General features: G+C 58.5%; 1 protein-coding gene across 8 annotated transcripts in view; it reads right to left on the reverse strand.

Annotated features, from left to right (window-relative positions):
• Positions 1-24,017, reverse strand: part of ASAP2 (ArfGAP with SH3 domain, ankyrin repeat and PH domain 2) — a 91,459-nt gene that overhangs the window by 20,079 nt on the left and 47,363 nt on the right. For all 8 annotated transcript variants that reach the window (XM_059660569.1, XM_059660574.1, XM_059660572.1 and 5 more), the window contains 12 exons: positions 17,909-17,983; positions 17,133-17,182; positions 16,349-16,478; positions 15,861-15,946; positions 11,867-11,942; positions 11,498-11,584; positions 8,634-8,737; positions 8,453-8,522; positions 6,203-6,290; positions 4,290-4,338; positions 4,043-4,209; positions 1,884-2,017 (listed from right to left, as the gene is read on the reverse strand). In XM_059660569.1, coding sequence (XP_059516552.1) covers positions 1,884-2,017; positions 4,043-4,209; positions 4,290-4,338; positions 6,203-6,290; positions 8,453-8,522; positions 8,634-8,737; positions 11,498-11,584; positions 11,867-11,942; positions 15,861-15,946; positions 16,349-16,478; positions 17,133-17,182; positions 17,909-17,983 — 1,116 coding nt within the window. The remainder of the gene's footprint in view (positions 1-1,883; positions 2,018-4,042; positions 4,210-4,289; positions 4,339-6,202; positions 6,291-8,452; positions 8,523-8,633; positions 8,738-11,497; positions 11,585-11,866; positions 11,943-15,860; positions 15,947-16,348; positions 16,479-17,132; positions 17,183-17,908; positions 17,984-24,017) is intronic.

The raw sequence follows: 24,017 nt of genomic DNA on the forward strand, positions 1-24,017 counted from the left end.
AGGGGGATAGACACAGAGAGAGAATCGAACCCAGGACCCTTCAGTCTGCAGGCCCTCTATCCACGGAGCCAAACTGGCCAGGGCAGGCTGGCTGAGTTTCAAACTTGAAGTAATCAGAGATGTCACTGACAGGGGGGTGTCACTGACATGGGGGTGTCACTGACTGGAGGCCACTCTAGGGTCTCCCCACGTGGTCTTGCAGGACCAGGAAGGAGTCTTTGGAGCCGGGAGGAGCCGGCAAGGCGGTTCACGTGCATTACAAGTTCAGACCCGCTGGCCCCTGAGGGCTCGTCAGTGAGATGCTTGGCCCCTTGAGGGTCTACTGACCACAGGGATGGATCTCCTGTCAGGACTATGGCTCTTGACACTAAATCAATGGCAATCAATACCCACTTCTCCTTACTGCCCGGCGCCCAGCTCCCCAAGGAAAAACCCAAACACTGGTGCCCGGCCAGCAGCCGCGGACGCCGACACCGGCCCACACGCGCTCACGTGTGCGGGGGCCCATGTGCCGCCCGGGCGTGCGTGCCCTGCTCCTCAGGACCCTGAACGCTACGCACAGAAAAAGCCTCGGCCCCGACATGGGCCTGTGTCCGCGTTGTCACGGGACCGAGAGGGAAAGACTTTTCCAGAAGCAACGGAATGAGAGCAAAGAGCAGTCTCTCCCAGAGGAGACGGTGAAGGGAGGGGAAAAGCCCACGGAGGCTGAGCCAGGCAGTGACCGCAGCCTGGGCAGGAACTGGCCGTGACTCAGGGGCGGGCGGGCCTTGACCGCCCCGGGCTCCGGCTCTGCCTGCGTCATGAATGGGGTGAGCGCGGCGAACCCCCGGCCTCTTCCAGCATCTCACCCCGTCCCCACTCTGAGGTCCCCGCTCCTCTCAGAGCCTCACTTCACTTCCTTCACGAAGAAGGAAGTTGTGTAACAAGAGCGCCCTCAGCTGCTGGTAGCTGGGAAGGAGGGGTCGCCGATGGGTCTGTGATTGCCCAAGTCCATCTGCAACCTCAACAGCCCCCGGCCCCGTGGAAATCAGACCCAATGGGTACAATAAACCAACGAACAAAACAGATCCAGAGACAGTGAAGCATGGGGCAGACTGACACGTTTCAGAGAGAAAGTAGGGGTGGGAGAGCTTAAGCAGGGAACTTGTATGCATACGTGCAGAGCCCATGGACACAGATAATAGTGTGGTGAAGGCCTGGGTGGGGGTAGGGGGGGTGGTTAATGGGATAAAAAAAAGGGGAGGATGACATCCGTAATACTTTCTTTTTAAAAATATATCTTTTTTGATTTTTTTACAGAGAGGAAGGGAGAGGGATAGAGAGTTAGAAACATCGATGAGAGAGAAACATTGATCAGCTGCCTCCTGCACACCTCCTACTGGGGATGTGCCTGCAACCAAGGTACATGCCCCAACTGGAATCGAACCTGGGACCCTTCAGTCCGCAGGCCGACGCTCCATCCACTGAGCCAAACTGGCTCGGGCCAATACTTTCAACAATATACATTTTAAATAAAGACCTCCCCCTCCCCGCCCCCTGGCAAATTATCTTAAAATTCCAATTCAAATAAAAATGTAGTAGCTTAAAAAAAGAAAACAGCCCGGCCGGTGTGGTTCAGTGGGTGAGCATCGACCTATGAACCAGGAGGTCACGGTTCAATTCCCGGTCAGGGCACATACCCGGCTTGCGGGCTCCATGCCCAGCGTGGGGCGTGCAGGAGGCAGCCGATCCATGATTCTCTCCCTCTCCCTTCCTCTCTGAAATCAATAAAAATATATTTAAAAAAAAAAATGAAAGAAACCACAGTGGGTTCGAATGCCTGAATACACAGCCAGCTTCCAGCACCGTCCATGCCACCCCCAGGTCACGGCGGAGGACGTTACCAGCAGCTCGGACGTGCCCAGGACGTCCAGGGTGAGCGACTGCATCCGGGAGTAGTGCACGCCCAGCTCGCGGTGGATGCCCGAGCACTCGATGCAGGTCAGGACGCCCAGGTTGGTGGAGAGCCACGTGGGGTCTGCAAAGGGAACAGGGGGCTTGGAGCCGGCGGGAAGCAGAGGGCCCGGGGCCAGGACCCTCCCTCGCAGTCACCGCACATGGAGTTTGGAGCACCGGCGTGTTCTGGACCCTTGATGCAGCCAGGCCCGCATTCCACCAGAACCCTCCCACTTACACTGAACACACACAGGCACCCGTCTGTCCTCTCCCTCTCCTAACCCCCACCTCCCGTCCTGCCATTCATCAGGTGACGGGTCAACGAGGGACAGGACGCAGCGCCCTCTCCTGGCTGCGCCCATCACCGACCTGGTCACACCACCCGAAGTCTAACTACCACAGGGGAGCTGACGGAGGTCACACGTGCCTGTGTGTTCACAGGTGCTGATAATCACGAGAGGACACACTGCGTGCTGATGCCACGCTCTGCGCACAGCACTCTGGTAGCCATCAGAGCTCACACTTGGAGCGCGTCAGCAATGCCAGTGCCTTTCCTATACCCCCTCACTGTGCGCACACAGAGCCACGGAGGGAGCAGGGTGGGTGCCTGCACGCTGCCCAGAAGGGCCTCGCTTGGGGCGGCAGGTGGGCACAGAGCCAGACAGACGGCTGCCCGCCCTGCGCTGGACTCGTACCTGTGCTCCTCCGCTGGGGGACTGACACCCCGGAGAGTCCTACACTGTGTGTGGCACATAGTAGGTGCTCGAGAAATGCCTGACAAAGGACGCTGGAAAGGGGGGATTCAGAATAAAACTCCCTTGGGCCCAGCAGTACAGCTCTCTTTGGAACCGCTAGTTGCCCTTAGAAGCACACAGTGGGTGCACAGCACAGCCGTGGTCCCTGGTAACCGTGGAGCTGTTTTTAAAAAGCCCCAGTTATAAGACATTTCTTTCACGTCAGGGAATGCCGCGGGGCGCCTGCGTGTTCTCCCCCCGGACCTCCTCTCTACGACTGCACGTGCCCCTGGGAGCGCGTGTACCTGTAGGCTAACTATCTCAGGTTCTACACCAGCCATACTGTCTCAGCGTTTAGAACAAAAGCGCGCGAGGCGTGGCTTGTTTACGCGCGTCTCCTAGCCCAAGCTCTGCCCTTCTCTTTCCTCAAGAAAAAGCACCATCCACTTCCCTCCGCTCCCTTTCAGGTAAGACCCCAGATGCCAGCCAAGGAGAGCTGTACATGGGCCCAGGACCCCACGAGGTCATGCCTCACATGGTCCCCAAAGACAGCCTCTGGGCACCAGGAGCCTCCCGGCGCCCGTCTGCTCTGCACTCTATTTTTGTTGTTGGTTTTTACAAAAATGGTCACAGAATTAGCGGGAAAAGGGGACGGCCCGCTCTCTCCAAGCCTCGGTCTCTCACTCAGAACAGGCCGCTCTGTGCTCCCCTGACCCCCAGCACCCCGTCTTCCTGAGAAGAACGAGTCGGCTCGCAAACCTTTCCAATGCTCTGGCTGTAGCCTACGGTGACGTGCTTGTCCACTAGGAAGGAGCCCCTACAGGCTTCACCGAGATGCAGACACACACGCGCCTCAGAGACCGAGGGCAGCCCCAGGCCCGCAGGCAACACTGGCCTCCAACAGGGCGGGTGGCCGGCAGGTCACAGGCCAGACAGCGGCTCGAAGTCGCTGAGACGGTCCCACGGAGGGCGGACGGGGCCAATCCCCGGGAAGCCCCGCAGTCACTGCCAGGGCCATGACCTTGCTCTGACCTTCCTCTGAGCTCCCGTTTTCTCAAAAAGCACGGAAATCTTCTCAGCTGTATGGGGCCCCCTGCACCTGATCCCGTCTGAGAGCCGCCTGGCAAACACCCCCCAACCCCCTTCACGTGGCCGGCACACGGCGCAGGCGGCCTGGGCGTGCCTCCGAGCTCCCACCCAGCTGCAGGGCCTTTCTGAAAATGACAGGAGCCGGCCGGGGTGGCTCAGCCGCTGAGCATCGACCCAGGAACCACGAGGTCGCCGGTTCGATTCCCTGTCAGGGCACAGGCCCAGGTTGGGGGCCCCATCCCCAGGGTGGGGCGTGCGGGGCAGGCGGGGGAGGGGCTGGTCACCTGGCGCCCCGCAGTCGCAGCACACGTCGTTGCCCGTCATCCTCTGCACCTCCGCGATGATCTCCTTGGTCAGCTCCTGCACGATGTTGTTCTCCCCGGGGGGGTCGTCGCCCTTGAACGCGTTGTTCAGGGCTTCCTCCTTGCTGTTCTGCAGCACAGACATCCATCTGGGGAAGGAGAGGCGCTGTGACAGGCCCGGGCCCCGCCGGCCCCGCCTCGCCCGCCTCGCCCGCCCGCCGGCACTCACATCTGGCACTCCTGCTCGTCCTCGGCCTGGAAGTGGTACGTGCGGTCATCTGCGGGCAAGAGGGGCCCCGTCAGTGTGAGCGGGCGGCAGCGGGCACGATGCCCACGGGAAGCAGCTTACTGCCGACCTCCGGGGTCCCCCGGGCGCTGCGCTGGGGCGTGAACGGCTCCTACAAAGGCAGGCACCCCCTCGCGTCCCTCGCGTCCCTCGCGTGCCTGCCTTGCTTGGCAGCTGTGGCTTTGAAAGCCAAAGGAACGAACCTTCCTGTCCCACCATTCGAGGCTAACGCAATGCAGCTGCCAATGAGGCTTCCAGTGGTCGGCAGACTCATTAGTCAACAGAGCCAAATATCACCAAGACAACGACTGAAATTTCTTTTGAGAGCCAAATTTTTTAAACTTAAACTATACGGGTAGGTATATTGTTATTAACTTAATTAGGGTACTCCTAAGGCTTAGGAAGAGCCACACTCAAGGGGCCAAAGAGCCACATGTGGCTCGCGAGCCGCAGTTTGCCGACCATGGGATGCCATCGAAGCCATCAACAGTCTCAAAAGCTTCAGTGTTATTGTTTTCAATAAATTTTTATAAAGGGAGGGAGAGAGAGAGAGAAACACCGATGAGAGAGAATCATGGGTCAGCTGCCTCCTGCAGGCCCCACACTGGGGATCAAGCCCGCAACCTGGGCCTGTGCCCTGACCAGGAATTGAACCGTGACCCCTGCTTCATAGCTCCATGCTCAACCCCTGAGCCACGCTGGCCGGGCTGGACGCGAACTTTAATGTTGAAAGCAAGACGCGGCAGAGAACACGCTGGGGTAGTTCCTGGCAGAGGGGATGCACAGAGGCAGGGGGAGGACAGCAGCAGCGGGGCCACCCCTGGGGAAAGGGGGACAAATAGTGCGGCTGAGAGCGCGGCCACCGGCAGAAGCGACGGGCAGGCTTGGGTCAGAGACGTGGCGATTCCCCTGCGAACGCCCCCGGAAGGAAGGCTCACGAAGCAGGAGACGGGTCCTGCGGTCGGAACACTAACCCGTTTCAAGACGAGAGCTGGCAAGGCCCGATCCCCATCGTGTGCAGCACTTTTTTTTTTTTTTTTTTACAATAGTGCTTCTTAAATTTTATATATATATTTATTTATTTTTTTAAAATGTATTTTATTGATTTTTTTACAGAGAGGAAGGGAGAGAGATAGAGAGTTAGAAACATCGATGAGAGAAACATCGATCAGCTGCCTCCTGCACATCCCCCACTGGGGAAGTGCCTGCAACCCAGGTACATGCCCTTGACCAGAATCGAACCCGGGACCCTTCAGTCCGCAGGCCGACGCTCTATCCGCTGAGCCAAACCGGCTTTGGCTTATTTGTTTACTTTTATTGATTTCAGAGAGGAAGGGAGAAGGCGAGACAGAAATATCGATGAGATTCATTGATCGGCTGCCCCCTGCACGCCCCACACTGGGGACGGAGCCCGAAACCCGAGCATGTGCCTGAAACCTGACCAGGAATCGAACCTGGGACCCTTCAGCCCAGAGGCTGACGCTCTGTCCACTGAGCCACAGCGGCTAGGGCTGCAGCATGTGTAACCTCACAGATGCTTCCTTTTTTATAAGGAAGGGAGGGGCTTCGGGCTATGGGCTGACCTAGGATAATCTCCTCGTCTGCAAACAGGAAGAGGAGGCTGGGAGCTGGGACGAGGCATCGAGGCGTGTAGAGCCTCGAGGCACTGGGGTGGGGTGGGGGGGCCCTCCTCCACGGCAGGCCGGGCATTCCCGGGGAACAGTACGCCCAGCACCCGAAATGCAGGCCTCTCTCTTCCAAACCAGCTCTCCCACGGGCGCAGGGAAAGGGGCCGAGGCCCCGGAAGACGGCTCGAAGGGCTGCTCTGGGGCGCGGCGTCTGAGAAACAAACTTACGCGAAATGAGGTCGAAGCACTTCTTCTCCTCGGGGTTGGTCTTCACTTGGCAGGTGAGGAGGTTGAGCTTGGCGGGGGGCCGGTTCGCCTGTCGGGAAAGTACAATTAAAGTGAAGCAAACCCGGAGCTGGGTGGGGGACGGAAACCCGCACGGCGTCATCCCTCATGAGCGCAGAGCGAGGGCAGGGCTCTCCCTCGCTCTCAGAAGGCGACGTCCGGTCGGAACCACCACCGAGCCCCTCACAGGGCGGCGGAATCCGTCAGGGACGCCCAGCCGCTCGGGGGCCGGCGATGCTGGCGTCGTGGTCCATGGCAGTGGACTTCCCGAGACCAAGATGGTCCACGGCGAAAGCCCGAGACGGCCCGTTCTGATTCCTCCTGCTCACGGACGGCGGGCGGCTGCTGGGGGGGTGGGGGTGGTGGTGGTGGTGGGGGGGGGGAGTGGGGGGGGTACGCAGGTCAGTGCCTGGTCTCCCACTAGGGGGCTTCTGAGGGTAAACGCTTCCAGGAACAGCAACCTCACAGACATGACGGGGAAGTAATTTCCCTGCTTCCTGAAGTGATGACAGACGACAGATGCCCAACCCGCGATGCCAGCCATCTGTCATGGCTCCACGAGACCAACCTGGTTCACATACGGTGTCAACTCCCCCGACAGACAGGCACGGCGAACGAGCGATCACAGAAATGGTATTTTTGTCAGATGTGTGTCAGAACGACTATTACAATGTCAGAAAACAGCCTATTTCACCCAAACAAGCAAACGGCGGAGGGCAAGACAGGAATTTCAGAAACGCACTCTGCATGGCCAGACGCCGCGCAGAAACCGTGGAGAAATCTCCCAGCGCGAATGGGCTTCTCTCTCCCCACCTACCATGCTGCTCACAGAGGGATCCAATGAAACGTCTTGGGCCCTGACCGGTTTGGCTCAGTGGATAGAGCGTCGGCCTGTGGACTGAAAGGTCTCAGGTTCGATTCCGGTCAAGGGCATGTACCTGGGTTGCGGGCACATCCCCAGTAGGAGGTGTGCAGGAGGCAGCTGATCGATGTTTCTCTCTCATTGATGTTTCTAACTATCTCTCTCCCTTCCTCTCTGTAAAAAATCAGTAAAACATATTTAAAAAAACACACACACAAAAAAAACATCTTGGACTTTTAATCACTCGCCATCCCTCCCTGTGGTCACCCGTCACATCAAGACCTGGGAAAGCTTGGGTTTGGGATGCATGGGCACGCGTGTCTACACGGGGGCCGACCCTGAGACCCTCAGGCACTGGCAGACCCCTCTCCTCTGACGCAGGACGGAGCCCGGTGGTGTGAACAATGTGGTTCCCTAAAGGGCGTCTGGGGAAGCGGAAGGATCCGCTGGGCCGCACCTCGCGGAGGGAGCCACTGGCTACTCTGTGGTCTGGAGGTGCCTCTCAGAGTCCCTGGGTCCCCAGGCACCAGCGGACGAAGACCCCAAGCTCTGCCTGGTTGTGCCAACCTCAGTGCCAAGGAAGAGCACCCCATCCAGTCAGACCTTCACCAGGAGAACTGCCTGGCTCGTCTGGGAACCAATACACACGTGGCACACGGGGCGGGCCAAGCGGCCGACAGTGGTGAGTACACAGCACGGTTCATTCTCGTATTCTCACTGACGGTGTCATTTTCCACACCAACAGCGGCTCGCCCGCCCCGTTCTCCTGCAGCCCGAGCAGGAGCCCACCCCCGGGTGGGAGGCTGTCTGTGCCCGTGGCCGCCAGCCCGTCTCCACGAGCCTGGTTACCACTGTGCCCCCCGGGGTGTGTGACCGGCTGTCACGCAGGGCTCTGGCCCCGCATGGCGAATGCGTGCAGGACCGAGGCCTTAGGCCGGGCGCGGAGTCTCAGGTTTCCAGAATAAAGTGACTGGCGTCACTCGCCTCTGGAATCAGATTCCCAAAGTCCTGGGCGATGCTCCCTCCCTCCCTCCCCAGAGGCAGGCGGCGGGCAGGGTGGGGCGGGTTTGCGTGTTTCCGGGTCTCAGCTGGGAGTGAGCGCACCTGCCACCCTCCTCCTGGCTGTGGGTTCGAGGCGTTCCCCGCCCCGGCTGCCAAAGCATAAATGGGTGCAGGTGCACCACCCGGGCGGGAACCCAACACGCTTCTCCGCAGACAGGCTCCCGGCGTGGAGACACCGCGGTCGCATGCAGCCGCCCCGCTCACGGCACCGAGCTCGCCCGGCTCCCCCAGCGGCTCCCCAGCGGAGACTGGGTCCCCGAGACACTCACCGTTCCGTGCGATATGGTCAGAAACCCGTTTTTCACGGAGCACTTCCTTTTCTGCCACACTTTCCGGATCCTTCCAGAGAAATGGGGGAAAATAAAAGTTTAGGACTTCTGGGCACGGGAGCTAGCAGACGCACAGGTAACCCACCGCCCCGCGCCTCCTCTCCCCGCGCTCCCCCCTCACCCGTCGCTCTTCTTGTAGAGGCTGCCGCTGCGCTCGGTGCCGTGCTCCTTGTTGCCCTGCGGCTGGTGGAGGCTGTAGGCTGTGCTCTGGCGCAGCTGCGAGTCCTGAAGTGGCCGGAAGTCCGTTTAATCCTCATTGAAAGGGCAGCTTCTGCCCTTAAAGCTTTTCTTTTTAATTAGAGACATTTCCCTTCTCACCACACACACACACACGCACACAGACACACACAGACACACACATGCGCACACACAGACACATACACAAAAATACACACACAGACACGAGAACAATTCCTACCCAGGAGCCCGTGAATGCCACCCACCCGGCTGGAGAGGGGACGGCAAAGACCTGCCGCCCCGACCGGCCACAAGGAGCCACTGGGAAGCTACCGGTTTGACTCAGCGACCACCTTCCGCCCCTGATCACGGCCAGAAGGTCCTGAGAGGTGGACGCAGCCCCTTCAAGCAAAACCAACACCGAACACACCCAACAGCCATGTTCCGCCCCTTCCTGTCGGCAGATCCCGAGGCCCCTGCTCAGTTTCCTCCTTGGAAACAGGCAAGCACCACCCCGGGCGGAAGGTCACAGCAAGGTCACGCACGTGCGACCTTCACTCCCTGACCCCTCCCCCGGGGCCGGGGCCCTGAACCGCCCTGCCCTGCTCAGGTGGGCCGGCCGCCTGGACAGCTGGGAACCGGCTTCTGAAGGGCAAGGACTGTGCCCAGCAGGCCAGGCAGAGCCCCGGCCGGGGGCGGAAGGGCTGTGGGGCGGGGGCCGAGCTTCTGGCAGGGGTGAGGGCAAAGGGAGAGCGAAACGTGGACCTGAGTTCACAGGTCAACCAGGAGGGCGGGGGGCTGCCTCCACCGGCTGCTGGGAACCCCCACCAGCTCACTGCACGATGGCACAGGTGGTCTGCTCGAGGCGCAGGGCCTGTCGGGGCCGGGCACCCGCCTCCCACGCCGATGCTCCTTCCCGGACACCACGTGTCCTCACGGGGCTGGTCTCTCCCCACCAAGCCCACGCCTGTCCCTGATGCCACGGCCCCGACGAAGGAAGAACTAACACACATGACAACCGGTGCGATCTGAACTGAGGCGGCACCGGCTCAACCAGTGCAGGGCCAACGGGGAAATGCACAGGGAGTGGAGGAAGCGAGCTTTAAAATTTCTATATGTTTATTTATTTCTTACTGATCTCAGAGAGGAAGGGAGAGAGAGAGAGAGAAACATCAATGATAAGAGAGAATCATGGACCGGCTGCCTCCTGCATGCCCCCTACTGGGCATCGAGCCCACAACCTGGGCATGTGCCCCGACCAGGAATCAAACTGTGACCTCCTGGTTCATAGGTTGATGCTCAACCCCTGAGCCATGCTGGCCTGGTGGAAGTGAGCTTTGAAACATGAATGAATGAATGAATGAATGAATGAATGAATGAAAAGAAAAGGAGAGAAAGAAAGAAAGAAAGAAAGAAAGAAAGAAAGAAAGAAAGAAAGAAAGAAAGGAAGAAAGAAAGGAATATTGATTTCAGAGCGGAAGGGAGAGGGAGATAGAAACGTCAATGGTGAGAATCATCTACCGCTGCCTCCCGAGGGAGTGGGCACGGGTGGAGGGAGCTGTTTCATTTCCACAAGGAACCACAGCGAAGGGGCACACTGTACACTCGGGAGATTCCCACTTCACTGACGTGTGCACTGAAGTTCTTCAGCCTTTCGTAACCCCGCTGCTACTGGGAGAGAAGGGATTAAGCCAGTGGCTCTCAACCTTCCGGCCCTTCACTACAGTTCCTCATGCTGTGACCCAACCATAACATTATTTTCGTTGCTGCTTCATCACTGTCATGTTGCTACTGTGATGAGTCGTCATGTAAATATCTGATACGCAGGATGGTCTCAGGCGACCCCTGTGAAAGGGCCGTTCGACCGCCAAAGGGGTCGCGACCCACAGGTTGAGAGCCGCTGGATTAAATGAAAGATGCTCGACTTGTTAATCTATACACGGAAGAAACTGGTTTTGTTTTGTTTTTAAGTTCACGAAGAAAGCATGCAAAATTCTCCAATTTATTAAAATACTGAACTACTTACTCTCCTAGACTTCGGTCACAAAAGGTAAACGCATTTGGGAGAAAAACAACAATATTCAGTTATAGCACAGGAACTTCCAACCACCAGCAGTGAACTCAATGTCTACGGAGGCAGCGGTCGCCAAGCGGTGGTCCGCGGACTGCTGGGGGTCCATGAGGTCCGACAGGCTGGCGACCGCTGCACGAGGGCGTTTAACAAGCTAGTTATCTAAAGTCTACGGGTGACACACTCAGACACATTCCTTCCTCACAAGGGGGTAGTTACGTTAAGTCTCACACTACAGTGTGAGCAGGGGGACCAGAGCGCAGGAAAGGCAGGACACATGAGGAGCGTGCATCTGGGGGAGACGCTAAGAGCACCCGTCTCACACCGGCTGAGCAGGAGCTCTGCACGCTGCCGCCAGGGCCTGGCCCCCGGGAGGTACACACACGCCACTGGGGCGGATCCCACACTCCAAGAACCCACTGAGCGTTTAGCCCAGCCGTGGGCAAACTACGGCCCACGGGCCGGATCCCGCCCGTTTGAAATGAATAAAACTAAAAAAAAAAAAGACCGTACCCTTTTATGTACTGATGTTTACTTTGAATTTATATTAGTTCACACAAACACTCCATCCATGCTTTTGTTCCGGCCTCCGGTCCAGATTAAGAACCCATTGTGGCCCTCGAGTCAAAAAGTTTGCCCACCCCTGGTTTAGCTGCTGCTTGGACAGCCCAGCAGGGTCTGTGAGCACCTGGAAGGCACAGGATCAAACAGCCGTCCTTCAAAATTAAAGCCCTCACCTCCTTCTGCTCCACCTGCAATGCTGATTTCAGAATATCCCGGAGCTGCACCAGCTGCCTTCGTTCCTCATCCTGGGCCTGTTTGATCTTCAGAAACAAAACAGAGAGAGAGGGGGAGAGAGGCATGACAGGTGCGGCGAGAAGCTGGCATGCACAGGGCACCCCCACCTCACCGGGCCACCTGCCCCCTCACTCCTGAAACCTCCCCCAGCGGCCGAGCGTGGGACTCCGTGCTCCGAGGGGCACTGCGGCTGTGAGTTTCTGCCCAGCCCAGCAGCAAACTCAAGCTCAGACAGAAGCAACATGGGCAAGAGAGCGTTTGCTGCATAAAAACTGTGTCGACGCAGACGTGGCAGGGGAGGCACCTACTGTGTGGAGATCTGTTGAAAGCGTTTCGATGGAGGGCTTGAGGTTTTCCACGGCCTTCAGTCCATCCTGGAAAAAACTGGGGGGAAAAGGAAGAAATAGAGCTCGTGTCCCATGCAAAACAATTCTGTTCGCCGGAGAGAACACTTCCTTAAGGAAAGAGGCTAAAATCATTATGTCATTCCCGGGGGAAACCTGGACGTGTTTCCAGAATAAAAAGACGCTCAAAACGATAAGGAGGGGACGGAAGGGAGCTGCAATCAGGCAAAATATTTGTGACTTTTCTTGACCCACGAACACGAGCTCCACGTGTTCAGTTTATAACGGGAAACAGGACTCGCTGATAAAGGCGGCGAAGGCTTTGGTTCGGGGGCGGAAGAGTCCGGAAACCAGCGGGAGCGAGACAGGCTTCTGCCGCAGCAGTGGCCGATGTCCTGCCGCTCGCTCCCCCTCAGTGTGTGTGTGTAACCCTCGAGAGGAATGAAGAAAACGGGGTGGCCCTCGCCACAGCACAGGACACCAGACCCCAGGCCCAGGGGCTGGGTGCTGGCCCGTGCCCACCACCAGTGCAAGCATCTCAGGGCACGGGGCCTGCATCCGGGCCCTGGGCCAGCGGGCCTCTCCATCTCTGTGCCCGGGTTCACCAGCCGCAGGCACAGCGGTCTCCGCAGGGACTGGCCAGAGAGCATGTCACTCAACACTCTTCCCACCTTCTGGAATGGGGACCCCTCTTGTCTGTGTCACTGCTGCTGTTTTTAAGACGCCCAGTTTCTAGACCCCACTGGACAGCAGGCTCCAGGAACTGGGCGGAGAGAGAGGCCAGTTCTCTCCTTAAATGAAATAAAAGACAAGGAACACGATGACGGCTCTTCTCAAATGTCTCAGCAAAAAGCAAAACATGCCCAGCCAAGGAGTCCCACGGGGGAGCCCCCGCGGCTCCCAGAACCCGGTTACAGGCGCCGCCTCACACCTGCAGGGCCCGCAGCCCAAAAAAGGCGGCCCTACCGCTGCCCCGGCACAGCGCTCACCACGCACAGCCTGCTCCCGGGACAAGTGCAGGCCGGAGGGAACGTTAAGTGGGGGGACTCGCAGGAACCCCGGATGGATGAACTCGGCGTGGCCACAGCCTCCTCTGTCCATCGGCCGAGTCATCGGGCTCCACCTGTCGTCTCCCAAATTGTGCATTAAAACCGTCAAAGGCCTTGGGATAATTTGAAGAGCACAGAGCGTCACACATGCACGTGCACACACACGTGCACACACACATGTGCGCACAGTAATCCAGAAAGGAAGCGATGGACGATGCATCATTTTTAAAGGTTGCTGAGCTCATGCCCATAAAAGGCCAACTAGTTCACTTTCCACAAGTGGCCAGTTGCTACCCAACTCATCAGTTTGGGCAAAATAAAGGAGAGAAAAAAAAAAGGAAATCCAAAAATAGCTGCTTCTTAAAAATAAAGTATCAGCACGGAAGCGACCCACTTCCTAAACCGCCCCATGTGAGGTCACGAGGATACGGACTGAGAAAGCCATCTGCATGTCAATCACCAAGTGGGGGCTCTGCGTCTGTGAAACAGCCCGTCTGGAGGGCTCTACACGCCAGTGGGCGGGTCAGCGCCACCTAGGAGGCGTCTCCCCAAGCTCGGTGCTCGCCCCTCCCCCTCGCGGAGAGGCCTTGGCCGCCTGAGACAAGCACCGGGAATTCCAAGCAGAGCTCAGCTGTGTTCCACAGGGGTCACCGTGGCAACCATCTGCCAGGTAAACGTGTCATGTGCTACAGACTGAGAAAGTCAACGCCACGGCCCATTTCCTTAGGAGCGGACAGTCAGCCCGGGCCAGTGTGGCTCAGGTGGTTGGAGCATCGTCCCGTGCACCGAAAGGTCACCAGTTCGATTCCCGGTCAGGGCACACGCCCAGGTTGCAGGCTCGATCCCCGGTTGGGGGTGCGGGAGGCAGCTGATCAATATTTCTCACATCAGTATTTCTCTTTCTCTCTCCCCCTTTCCCTTGTTCTCTCTCCAAAATCAATAAAAACATTTTTTTTTTTAGGAGTGTACAGGTCACGGGGAGGCCTCGCACAACAGGAAAGATGTTGCCATGGAGACACAGGAAGAGAAGTCATTGCATCAGGGCCCGAGCAGGAGGACTTCCTAGTAGCAGTGACATCTGAGCGAGGCCGTGGGGAGGGACGGAGGCTGGGGAAGGCGCAGAGGAGACAGAACGGAATTCTGGGGAAAGGGGATGGGACAGTGTGGGCCGAGGTGCGTCGTGGGGGCAGCCGCCGGGACAAGGCAAGCATCAGGTGTGGCCATGCGCCTCGGGCGTCTCCAGTGGTCCACACCTCCCCCGTCAGCGCCAGCGGCGCCCAGTAGGCACTTGCTGAATGGGTTTTCCGCTTCAGACTTTCCAAGAGCTCCCCCCACGCACCTGGGATGAAACGCAAGCCCTTCTGCAGGACTGGGGAGGACGTCCGGGTCCCTAATGCTCCGTGCCCGGCTCCCTTCAGGCAGCTCACTTAGGGGTGAGCCACGCTGGCCGTTCTCCTGCGTCAAGACCTCCACTTGGCCCGGCATGTTCTTCCCCTGCTCCTCATCCGTGGAGCTCAGAACACACGCCTCCCCAGAGAGGCCTGCAGCTCACTTAGCAAGTACGTGAATGCCTACTATGTGCCTGGCCTACTATGCGCCGGCGCTGCATTCCGGCTGCTGGCAAACACAGCAAGGAACAAGAGAGAAGAGAGAAACACCCCGCCCCTGCCCTCCATGTCCATCTCAAGGAGATCCTTCTGTTTCTGTCTTAGATTCCTACACGTTAGAACACGTGCTACATGTCCAATGACACGTCTGTTTGCGGGAGCCCGACGCCCCTGCTGGACTCGAGCGGGAACCAGGCCTGGGGTGGGCGTCACTTTATCGCCGGCATCAAGGACCGCGCTGGACACACACTCCAGGAAGGTGTGTGCATTAGCGGCGGGGGGTCAGGGCGAACCAGCAGGACCAGGAGCCGGGAAGACAGCCAGGCTGGCGGCGCGGGCGGACTGTGCCGGCCTGACGCGTGCGGCCGAGGTGAGTGCGGGGCCGCCCTGAACGCGGGCGTTTCCCCGCCTCCCCTGCAGGCGGCCTGCTGTGCTCTGTCTTTGCGCTGCAGGATGTCTCACACCTGGAAGCATGTCTTAACCTGACACGCTGAGTCAGCCCCCCCCCCCCACAACCCCCGCCTTCCTCCTCTAACCAGCACCACCGGAGGTCACGTGCGGGGTCAGGCTCCATGGCCCTCTACAGAAAGGGCGAAACAAGCCTACTGATAAAACCGATTCTTATGTTTGTGTTCTTATTGAGATCTCACGCAGACCGTCAAATGCACCCTCCTCAGTGGACAAGCCGGTGGTGTTTAGCATTTCCACACAGCTGTGCAGTCATCAGCACTGATTCCAGAACACTTGGGTCCCCCCAAAAAACCCTGTTCCGTGAGCAGTCATCCCCGCGTTCCCCTCCCCCTAACTCCCCTCCCCCCCACAGGGCCTCTGGTCTGGCTTCTCTCCCTTAACATGTTTTCGGGTTCATGCATGTGGTAGCATGTGCCCATCCCTCCACTACAGACGATCCAAAGAGTGCCAATTTCCTTCAGCACAAGACTACAGATCAGCGATTTCCAACCGGTGAGCTGTGGCAGGCGCACTGGTGTGAGCAGCAAGAATTTTACAATATGCAACACCCGACTGTGCAGTCAGGGACACGGACCTCGATTCTCTGACACTGTCACATCAACAGTGACAACCACCGCCGTCTGGCATGAATGAACCAAAATTACACCTTTTTTTGTTTGTTTTTGGTCAGATGGGCAAAATATATGCTGTGTTTCTGGGCGTGCGGCAGAATTTCCACCTCCTGTGTGCCGCGAGATGAGAAAGGCTGAAACCGCTGCTATCGATCGACCGGAATCTGCCATAGAGAGAGACACGTCTGACTTAACACCACCACAAGGACCAAGAACTTACTTGCACTGGGCATGAAAATACTTGATCAGATTCTGAAGTAAGTCCACTCCCTTCTTGATCTTGATTTCATTGACCTTCAGCAGGTACTGTGGAAACAACACAACACAAAGGGGTGTCAGAGGTAGAGGCGGCCGCGTGCTCAGCATGAGCTGGGGACAGACCGCACGTCCGTTCTCCTCCGCGTGGCGGGAGCTCATGGCAGAGGCGGCACAGTCCCCGAGGCCACACTCAGGGTCCCTTTCCCTTTGCTGCCACAGGAACGCCCTGACTCACAGCTGACTCAGCGTCTCACTTAGTGCCAAGGACTCCGAGTCATCAGCCCGTATCTCACCCGCGAGGAGGAGAAATGGCTGCTCTGGCTTCAGGAAGAACGAGGCGGGGGAGAGACTGAACCGAAGGGGGTCCCACAGGGCAGCAGGGTTCTCTGAGGCCGCAGGTGGGGGTCAGGCTCCGGCCGCCCGCGGGCCGCCCAGCGCCGCCGCCCTCACCTCGCACATCTGCAGCTGGAAGAACCGCCGCTCCTTCTCCATCTCCTCGGCGATCTCGGCGCCGCTGATCTCCGTGCGGATCATCCCGTGCAGCTTGGCGTGCTCCTTCTTCTCCTTCTCGATTTTGGTGCTGCGGGCGGGAGAGCGGGGAGGAGTCGGACGCTCTCGGCCCGCGGCCCAGGCCGGACGGCCGGGCAGGGCAGCGCACGCTCACGGGGCCGCCCCTTAACCTGCTGCAGAGGAAATGCCTGTGGCCACAGACACGTCAACCCTGGCCTTTGGGTTGAGTATTTACTCCACAAATCCTCCCTAAGCACTTCTCTCTCTCTCAGAGGAGGGAGAGAAGGCAGCCAGGTGAGGCTGACGGGGGAGGGGGTCCCCACAACCTCTCTTCTCTCCTTTTCTGAAACCAAGGGGCCTGGTGAGGCTGAGAAACATGACCTGGGCTAAGGGGATCCACAAATCACCAGGAAGACGGGGTACGAAAAATGTGCTGCCGTGACCCACAGTGATAACACGGGGGGAAGGGGGGAGGGGGTACGGGGGGGGCATCTCGGGGAAGGTGGCCTCGACTTCCTTCGATGAGCCTCCCTGGAAATGACGCTCTGTAACCCTTTTGACATGAAACAGCAGGCGTGAAGGCACCGAGAGACACAGTTTTAGGTGAACGCTGTCCTGGGTCAGGGTTAGTCAGACAATGCCTTTAAGCTAGAAAAGCTGGGTTTAAAGTCGAAATCTCAAATTACCCACATTGTGGTGTGTTTTTTTAAATGGAAACACTCACATTTTGGTTTCATAGTCCTTCCAGGCTTTATCAAAAGGCTTTTTCAGATCCTGTAAACCGAGAGGCAGAAATTAAACAGGGCTGCTCGGGGCCCACGGCAGAGAACTACCCCCCCCCCCCCCCCCCCCGTCCCCCAACGCTTCTGCCGGGAGCTGGGGCCGCACTCGGCAGGTCTGGCTCGGAGGTACCGAGCTCTGGAGACTCCACCAGGCAGCGCCCCCCTCCCCCCCCGCCACCCCCCGCGTCATGTTCTGTCCAGCAGGTCCTTTCGGGAGAGGAACGCTTGCCACGGGTGGGGCTTGTTTTTTACACCCTGGCTCTTCACTGGCCTCCGACCGGACTCAGCTCCCAGCTTGCAGGGCCCTGCCCGCCCCCAGCCCCACCCGACTCTGCCGACACCCGGCTCATGGGACACTAAAGCCTCCTGCCCGTCTCTCTGCGTCCTCCCCCTGCCTCGGCACCTTCCTGCCCGTCCTGCCGGCCACTCGGCCCCAAGAGGACAATGGGCAGCTCCGGGTGCCCGACCGGCTGGGCGGCCCCTCCTCCCTGCCCACGGCTCTCCTGGCACAGCCTGCGGGGTCCCGAGACCAGCTGCTGGGCTTCCCGATGTGCCCGATGTGCCCCGTGCAGATCCTGGGAGCACGCGGCCTCCCAGGACTCACACACATGTTCGTGCAAAAGCGACCGAGTGCTCAGCAGCGGGGGCCCCGGCAGCCGCCCCCAGGCCCATGACTGTGGCCCTGCAAACACCCCCCCCCCCGGAGCCATCACCGTACCCCCTTCACGCCTTTCAGGTCCCCCTTCAGCAAGCTGTCCAGAGGGAAGGAGATGATGTTGTTCATGTTCTGAATCTGAAAGACAAGACCAGAGAGGGTGCTCTCAGTCCCCAGCGGCACAGCGAGGGTGAGGCCGGGTGACGGCACCCTCACCGCAGCCCCTGCCGCGAGGACCTCGTCCGCTCTCCCAGGTGACGGGTGCCGCAAGGCGGTCTCCATCCGGCTCCGCAGCAGTAACTTTCTGCTATTAACGATCGCGTTGGTGAAAGATAACCATTGCCAGGACGAAAAACCTTTCCAACCGGCGGCGTGAGAGCCACCGACAGGCTCCAACCCCGCCGAGGCCTGGCTGTCCTGGGCTCAGTTCTCACCCCCGAGCCCCCACCTCCCAGCACAGCCCCCAACGGGGGGCCCGACAGGAAAAACAGAACGAGGGCTCTGCCTCCTGGGAGGCGGGAAGAGCCCCCCCCCCCCAGATTCACGTGAAGGGAGGGACACAGCCTCGTTGGGAGGGCCTTCTGGCACAGACTCGGGGTTCAGAGCCTGCAGGGGCCCCGCCCGGAGGGGAACGTAAGCCAGGGTCCACTTTCTCCCGCCCCCGGGCTCACCACCCTGTCAGTGAACTCGCTGCCTGTGGGCACCCCCGTGGCCGGGGCCGGGACGAGGGAGGGAGTACATGTGTCACCGGGGTTCCCGCACCCGGTTACAGGCTGTGAAAGGGAAGACAAGACTGAGAACTGTGGAACCTCACACATTCATTCTTACAATCGAGCGGAGAAACCTTTATTTTTCGTACAATTACCTGGAACAGGAATGGGAATATAAAACACAGGCATGGTTTTTAGGGCAACATGGGATCTGATTTCTATACACTGTTCAGTGCATTAAAAGCCAAAAGGAGAGAGAAATCTATTGGAAAGCTACTGGCAAGGGGTGTACGGACGCCTGGGCTACCCACCAATCCTGCCAGGTAAGGGACCCACCCGGTCACGACTCTCCCAGAAACGCCGAGTGTCCTGCTCCGACATCAGCATGTGCCATCACCCGGCCCTGCTCCCGGGGCCGCGTCACCGGCCCTGACCCGCGGGATCAGCCTGGGAGCGAAATGTTTCAACACGAAAAGCTGAGGGTGAGGCGCGGGCTGGTGGGCGACTGGAAGGGACGCGGACCAGGAGGCCGCGCCGGGAACCGCCTGACAAGCACACTGACAAGCACAGGCGGTTTCCACGGTGAATGGCAGGCCCCGGGAGCGAGGAGCTCAGCTCAGCGTTGGTATCCAGAGTGCAGCACTGCCCCGGAGAAGAGGGAAAAGCTACCGGTGCCCGAACACGCCCGCGGCTGGCTTTCACCCAGATCCCGGGCACAGGGCCACCGCCCGCGGGGACACGCTATTAAAGGGCTGTCACCCCTGTGACGAATGGTGCATGGGAGGCAGGCGGCCCTGGCGGGAGATGAAGCTGCAGACCCATGGGTGGGGGAGGGAGGGGGGTTAGGAGACAAAGATGGATTAGACGGACCCCCAGGTTCCGGGACCCTTGGCTCACGGGGGGAGGTAAAGCACGTAGCGCAGCAAGCACAGCACCCCACACACTCCCAGAGCCATAAATAAGACCCCGCAGACTTTCCGAGAAATGACTTGTAGTCTGGACACCAGGGAAATCTCTGCTGATCGGGGTGATGTGAGAAGACTGAAGAGAGAGGGAGAGTTCTGTCTTGCAAGATGGGGTGGAGGGTGTCCAGGCAAGAAGAGGACAGTGTGGCCTGGCCGGCGTGGCTCAGTGGTTGAGCATCGACTAAGGAACCTAGAGGCTGCCGGTTTGATTCCCAGTCGGGGCACAGGCCCGGCTTGCGGGCTCGATCCCCGGTAGCCGATCGATGATGTTTCTCTCTCATTGATGTTTCTACCTCTCTACCCCTCCTTTCCCCCCTCTCTCTAAAAATCAATAAAAATATATTTGAAGAAGAGGAACAGTGCGGAGAAGCGTGGAAAGGCCCAGATGTAGGGACACAGGGGCCACCTGAGCAAGGGGAAAGCTGGCCTCCATTCCAGTCCACTCTTCTTTGTGGAGCCATTCAAGGATCTAAAACAGGAAACTGGTACTTTTCTAATCAGGAAGTAATTAGCTAAGTTGTTACAAGAGAGACAAAAAATAGATTAGTAGTTACCTCAGGCTGGGGGGGCGGGAGGGGCAGTGGAGCGAGAAATAGGGTTAACCGTAGAGGACACGAGGGACCTTCCTGGGGGGCAGGAGCGGTCCCCAAACTAATTTAGGATGACGGCCGCCCCACCGGGGAAAGGCGGGAGACATCACTGGCCGGCGCTCTTGAAGTGGGTAAATTTTATGACGTGCAAAATATCCCTCGATAAAGCTGGTTTTTTAGAAGAAACTGCTGCAGCGCTGGCCAGTGTGGCTAAGTTGGTGGTTGAGCTTCAACCCCACGCACCAAAGGTCACCGATCAATTCCCCGTCAGGGCACATGCCGGGCTGGGAGTTCAATCCCCCGGTCGGGGTGTGTGCGGACGGCAACTGGTCGATGTTTCTCTCTGTCTCTCTCCCTCTTCCATCCTCTCTCCTTAAGATCAATAAAGATATCATTTTAAAAAGAAGAGCAGAGGGAATCTGCTTTAAAAATAAATTATAACCAAATAAAGAGATGCCCCGTCAACAGACTGAACATCAGCCCGTCTGCCCCCTGCACCCCACACACGCGTGCCGGGTCAGGGAAGGCCCGGAGCGGCCGCTGCAGGCCGGGCTGGCGAACGGGAAGCCCGGGAGCCCAGATGTCCCGTCTGGGCCGGCAGGCCCCGCGCGAAGCCGGCTCGGAGCGCTTCTTGGGCTGTGCGCATGGGGCCGGGCAGCCGCTGGCCGGCGGCTGAGTGAGTGAGCCTCGCCTCCCAGCCCCCGGCCTGGAGAGATGAACCGCAGCCAGCGAGACCGCACACCCGGGGCTCAGGCACGAGTGGTGAAAGCTTTATGGTCTCTGGGAAGAATTAAGTTATCCCTGAGTAAACCCAGGGATGTTTTCCTCAGCGCCAAGCAAGCACTGGGCTTTCTCGTACGTGCCGACCCCCTTTAACAAGCACATTACATCCAGCGGCTTTTTAAACAGCACGGACGATGTGAATACAAATTACTCATCTTAATCGCGGCCACGAACTGTGGATCGAATGCCAACGGCAAACAGGCAATCTTTAAAGGAACAGCCCGGCCTCTCCCCTCTCGCCCTCCTGAGCGGTCCGGGTTCGCCTGCAGCCGGCATCCGTCTGACAAGATGAGTCAACAGCAGGCGGGGTCTGTAATCCCACAAGGAGACCTGAGTGACTCAGCGGGCGGGCGGGGCAGGGATACCCGGGCTGTCGGAGACCAAGAACCACCTGGCTGTGCTAATGCCACAGCTGATAAGCAACCAGGGACAAGGAGATGGGAGAGGCGGGCGGGGACAGAGCCAGCCAACGCCATCTTCCCAAGAAGACTGGTGTTAAAATTCCTTGCCTCTAGCTTTGTCACTTTTATACTCTTTTTCTTTTTCTAATACTGTCATTGATTTCAGAGAAGAAGGGAAAGGAGAGAGAGAAACATCCATGATGCGAGAGAATCATGGACCGGCTGCCTCCTGCACGCCCCATACTGGGGATGGAGCCCACAACCCGGGCCTGGGCCTGACCGGGAATCGAACCGGGACCTGCTGGTTCCCAGGTTGATGCTCAGCCCGAGCCATGGCCGCCGGGCGCTTTCATACTCTCTTAAAATCTGCCCCTCCCGTCTGCCCAGCTCCCGGGCACTGTTCGCCGGCTCCTTGAGCTCTGGTCACTGGTCACCACTGTTGCGGGTCGGCCCGACTCCCGGGAACCAGGGGGCTGCCTTCTCCTTGACTCGGGCAACAGCGAGTCTGCTTTGCCGAAGGATCTATCTTGCCCCAGGACCCGCCTGGAAGCCGGCCCGAGAGAGGACTGCTGTGCCGCAGCCCTACTTTCAGGGACCAGCAACGAGAGAGAGAGAGAGAGAGAGAGAGAGGGGGGGGGGGGGAGAATGAATATATGAATGAGAATGAATCCCGACAGGAAGCTGGGCGCAGTCTTCCGGGGCAGGTTGTGAATCTCGAATAGAACAGCTCTTGCCAGGGCTTTCCTCCAAAACTCTTTGCTTTTCCCTTTTAAGATATTTATATTGACTTCAGAGAGGAAGGGGGAGGGAGAGAGATTCAATGATTCAATTCCCCGTCAGGGCACACGCCAGGCTTGTGGGCTCGGTCCCCAGCAGGGGGCGTGCAGGAGGCAGCCCATTGATGGTGTTTCTCTCCCATGGATGTTTCCATCTCTCTCTCCCTCTCCCTTCCTCTCGCTCTAAAATCAATAAAAACGTATTTCTTTAAAAAAAGGTTGAAAAAAAATAAAAATATATGACATTTTCTGTAAAAGAAGCTAAAGGGAAGTTTATGGGAGCACCGAGGGGGGCCCTCTGGGAGGAAGACCTCCGTGCTGAGCAGGAGACGAGCTTTAACAGGGAGGACCTGAGCCAGGACAGGTGCTCCCGCCGTCCTGTCGCCCGGCCCGCAGGTGGGAGGCCCGTCCGCCTCGTCCCGCCTCTGATCTGAGCGCACGGCGCGGACAGAGCCCAGGCAGCCACTCGCTGCGACAGAACCTGTGGTCAGTGGAACTTCCCACTTCCTCTTTCAAAACGAGTGACGTGACATTCCTCAGCCCGCCCCCCTCCCCGGACCGTCCACCCTGGCCTCAGCCCGCCCCCCCTCCCCGGACCGTCCACCCTGGCCTCAGCCCGCCCCCTCCCTGGACCCCGCGGGCCCCCAGCAGGCTCTGCAGCCCGAGAGCACACATTTCACTGTCAAGTCTCCGATCCGCAGCGACCATCCAGAGACGTGACCTTCAGGGCAGCCACGCGTCCATTAGAAAGACACTCCTCACCCGACCAGTGAGAGCATTGGCCTGAGCGCCAAGGGTCGCGGGTTCGATTCCGGTCACGGGCATGGACCTGGGTTGCGGGTTCGATCCCTGGCCTGGTCAGGGCATGCGTGGGAGGCAACCAATCCCTGTGTCTCTCACACATGGATGTTCCTCTCTATCTCTCCCCCCTCCCTCCCTTCCACTTTCCTAAGAAAATAAATTTTAAAAAAGTCAATGGGAAAAATAACCTGGGGTGAGGATTGACCAAAAAAAAGGCACTTCCCAGCCCGGAAGCGGCCCCTCCTGGGATGCTCATCATCAGGTCGGAGGGAAGCGCCAGAGACGCTGTGTCCCGCGTCCATCACGGAGCGGCCGCCGCCTCCTCCGCCCGCAGAGAAGACCCACGACTTCCTAACGGGGAGACTCTCACGGAGGAACGGTCTCACTTCAGGCTCAGCGGCCTCCTCCTTCCTCCAGGCGTGAGGCTGCTTCCTGAACAGCCTCTCACGCACAGAGCAGGCAGCGGGGTCACCCCTGCCCCTTCCCGGGCAGGGGCGGGACTGAGCCGCGGGCGCAGGGGAAGGTGTTCTAAGCGCCCAGGGAAAAGCAAAAGCGAGGCTCTAGCGCATTGACGGCGAACCTTCTGAGCTCGGCGTGCCAGCATTTCGAAAAACCCTAACTCAACTCTGGCGCCGTGTCACATATAGGAACTTTTTGATCTTTGCAACCATAGTAAAACACAGACTTATATTTTTGATATTTTATATATTTAAATGCCATTTAACAAAGAAAAATCAACCAAAAAAATGAGTTCGCGTGTCATCTCTGACACGCGTGTCATAGGTTCGCCATCACTGCTCTAGCGAGAGGAGAGAGCGGAGATGTGACCCAACATAGGACTCAGAGCGGATACAAGCTACCAAGAGAGGAGGACCTCCTGCTCAGCTCCTCTCAGCAGCGGCCACCTGGCCTCCGACCACGGACTTTGTGTCTGTCTCTGATCTTTGCCAGGAAAGAGGATCAACAACCCGAACTCCACGGAGTAGGAGCTGGAACTGAAGTAACGCACATGCACGTGGACTGAGAGCGACGGCTGCCTGGGCCGTTGATAAATCCGCGTGTGGTAAGGACCCTAACAGGTCACCTGTGGGTTTTAATTCACAAAAACCTTTCCTCTTCCTCCTTTGATCTTATCTTGCCGGTGGC

Source organism: Myotis daubentonii, chromosome 12 (genome assembly GCF_963259705.1).
Source record: "Myotis daubentonii chromosome 12, mMyoDau2.1, whole genome shotgun sequence".
In the NCBI taxonomy this organism is placed as follows: Eukaryota; Metazoa; Chordata; class Mammalia; order Chiroptera; family Vespertilionidae; genus Myotis; species Myotis daubentonii.